The sequence below is a fragment of the Galeopterus variegatus genome, unplaced genomic scaffold (genome assembly GCF_000696425.1).
Source record: "Galeopterus variegatus unplaced genomic scaffold, G_variegatus-3.0.2 Scaffold5279, whole genome shotgun sequence".
NCBI lineage: Eukaryota > Metazoa > Chordata > Mammalia > Dermoptera > Cynocephalidae > Galeopterus > Galeopterus variegatus.
Window position 1 is genome coordinate 58191 of NW_007731390.1, and position 3319 is coordinate 61509.

The 3319-nt window shown below is 35.8% G+C and overlaps 1 protein-coding gene across 1 annotated transcript in view; it reads right to left on the reverse strand.

Annotated features, from left to right (window-relative positions):
* Positions 1-3319, reverse strand: part of LOC103604606 (choline transporter-like protein 1) — a 74987-nt gene that overhangs the window by 56823 nt on the left and 14845 nt on the right. Inside the window, exon 4 of the mRNA XM_008589175.1 lies at positions 2169-2185. Within this exon, the coding sequence (XP_008587397.1) occupies positions 2169-2185 (17 nt within the window). The remainder of the gene's footprint in view (positions 1-2168; positions 2186-3319) is intronic.

A 3319-nucleotide genomic window follows, 5' to 3' on the forward strand; every position in this document is an offset into this window, starting at 1 on the left:
AATAATTGACATATTCTAAGGCTACTTACACATTATAGATCTGAAAATTATGGACAATCTAGAAAATGGCGGAAGAAATATATTTTTGAAATTGCCAGAGTTCAAAATATATTACAATCAGACCACTCCCCACCACCAAATGAATGGCTACAAGCCTATCACCATATCATTACCACCCTAGCTCAACTACAAATAGTCATTCTCCTTTCTGGGCTTTCGCTGGCACTAAGAAGTATCTGATGGGATGCTTTAAGAAGGTTACACATTAGATAACCAAGAGATCCCTTTTATTCCTGGCACTTTATGGTTCTAAGATAAATGAGCTTACCTGAGTTGACCCAGTCTCAGAACCTGATTTATAGCACTATTTCTATTCAGAAAAGTTTTAAACATCTCAAGCAACCAACTTAAAAAATCAACTTTGGGAACATACTCCATTTGAAATCAGAACTTCCCTATATCTCATAAAATATTGTCTGACATTTCCTATGCATCCTTATTACTATAGTAAATATATTATCAAGTCAAAAATATTACTTGGAGAAAAAAAACATATTATAATTGAATAATAAGGAAATAAAATATTGCTTTCTCTCCTAACTTTCCATAAAGACTGATCCATTTCTCCTTTAGTGGAGTATTCCATTTCTTTACTGACTTTCCTCTTTCTTTTATTATTGTAATTAAATAAGACCTTATTAAGTAACTACTGGGGGCTCAAATTTGATAGTTATAGAAAACATGGTGCTCCAAGAAGACAGAGATGGGCAGTGTGGCAGACAGACTGAAGGACACCCCATTATCCCTGCCTCTTAGTATTTATGCCCTTGTGTAATCCTCTCTCTGTGTGTTTGGATGAGACCTGCAACTTGCTTCCAACTGGTAGGATAAGGCAAAGGTGACGGATGTCACTTCCATGATTATATTACAAAAGACTGTAACTTCCATCTTACGAGCAGACTCTCTACTGATGCTCTTCCTTGTTGGCTCTGATGAAGTAAGGTGCCATACGGAGACGTCCATATAGTATGCCCTGAGGACGGCCTCCAAGGAGCAAAGGCCCCAGTCCAACAGTCCTGAAGGAACTGTATGCTACCAACAACCCCATGAGCTTGGAAGGAGAACATTCCCCCATCCAGCCTCAGATGAAACCCCAGCCCTGACCAAAAACTTGCATGCAGGCTTATGACAGACTCTGAAGCTGATGACTCAGGAAAGCCCCACCCAGATTCCTGACCCACAGAAACTCAGGTAATAAACTTGTTTTGTTTTAAGCCACTGAATTTACGCTATATTGTTACCTAGCAGCTGATAATTGGTACAGAAAGATGAAAAACACAATATAATTAGAAAGCAAACTGAAGCAATTGAGTAAAAAGTATGATATAAGAAAGTTCAAGAATCAAAGTTGGGACAAGGTTACTTTTCAAACATTTCATAAACAGGTTAGTTATGAGACCCATCTTAAGTGTTTCAAGAATTCAGGTTGGCACACAGGTAAAAGGAACAGCACAGAGACAGACTCAACTGAATGTCAGGGAAAACAATAATACCACACTGAGGAGCAGTGAGAGAAGACTGAAGAGGCGAATGGGAGGCCTGGAATGGCAGGTGCTGAGCAACGCATCTTTCATACTACAGACAACAACACTAAAGGAATGACTCTTGAGCAGGGAAATGACAAAATAAAAACCCTGTTTTAAAGAACTTAATCCCTTCACAGTATAAAGGACGAAGCAGATTAGAGATAAGAAGACCAAGAATAGATATGCCAGCACAAGAGTCTTCGTGAGAGGCTGAACAAACACATGGGAAAAAGGTTCACACTTATTAATAATCAAAGACATGCAAATTAAAACTATAAAACACCATTTTTGGTCTAACAAATTAATAAAGAATAAAAACTAATAATACTAGCAAAGATAAAGCAATCTCAGACACTGTTGGTGGGAATGTAAATATAACAGTCTTAATGGAAAGCTACTCAGCAATATGCACTAATAATCTTAAAATACTCAAATCCTCAGACTCAGTAACTCACATCTTAGAACATATTCTAAGCAAATAAATTTATTTACCCATTCAATAAGCATTTAACTGAGTGTCTACTATATTCTAGGCAAAGAGGTAGGCCTAGAGAATATAGCAGTGAATAAAATGGACCTCACCTCTTCTCTCACAGTACCTAGAAGAGACACACATTTAAAAAATAATCACAAAATAAATGTAAATAAGACATATTACTGCATACAATGAGAGAGTACTTTTAAATGTCTGATTTAAATTAGGAGATCAAAAAAGACCTCTTTGGGAAGTGAGATTTACACTGACAGCTGAAAGATGAGTTGAATTTAGCCACATGAAGAATGGGAGGAATTTTTTTTTTTTTTTTTTTCTGATGGAGGGAATGATACTCATGAAGGCAAGAAGGAATTAGTTGTATTTGAGATTTTAGAAAATTCATTCGTTGAATTAGTCAACAAATTTGTATGGAGATCCTGGTAAGTACCAGGTACCATACTGGGAATAAGAGATGGAGAAAGTAATAAATATCAGACTGCAGTAAAAGCAGACAAAACAGGTACAGCATAAAAATACTCTATATCTATGGAAGGGCCTGGAGTTCATAATGAAGCAAAAGAAATGAGTGTAAAAGAAGGAAACGAATGCATTTTGGAAGGAAAAAGAACAAGATGGAATAAAGGTAACAAACACAAAGACTGCTTCCTTCCGATCTCTTTCCAAATCCAAATATTACAGACTTACGTGAGAAAGGTTTGATCAAAAATTTACCATTCATTAAAAAAAAAAGAACATTTATAGACTGAATACTTAGATGGGTTAGCACTAAAAAGGTCATAATGCAGAGAAAATGAAGTAGAGATCAAAAATAAATTTTAAACATGCATACATGAGTTAAGGAATAGCTATGCTTAGGAAACTATTTTCCTTATATATAAATGTTTTTTGACTATGCTAAGCATTCAGGGAAAAATGACCACTTTCTCAGAATAATAAGAAGTTTCTCTTTGCAAGATGCCAAAATTTACATAGAAAATCCAAGGATTTGAAATGTGCTCCACTGACCAGATGAACCACCATAAGGTTAAGTATGAAGAGTGGCATTTACACAAACCTTATGGTGAGAATATGCTTGGAGTTGTCAGCAAGTTCTAAAGGGAGCCAGAAAAATGATCACAACCCTGTTTGAGCAGTGGACCGGAGGGAGCCAGCCTTTTTCTTCTTATCTCCTCAATTATCTAAATGGTAATATTTTATATTTAGTATATATCAATAGCATTAAAGAGTTAATATTTTA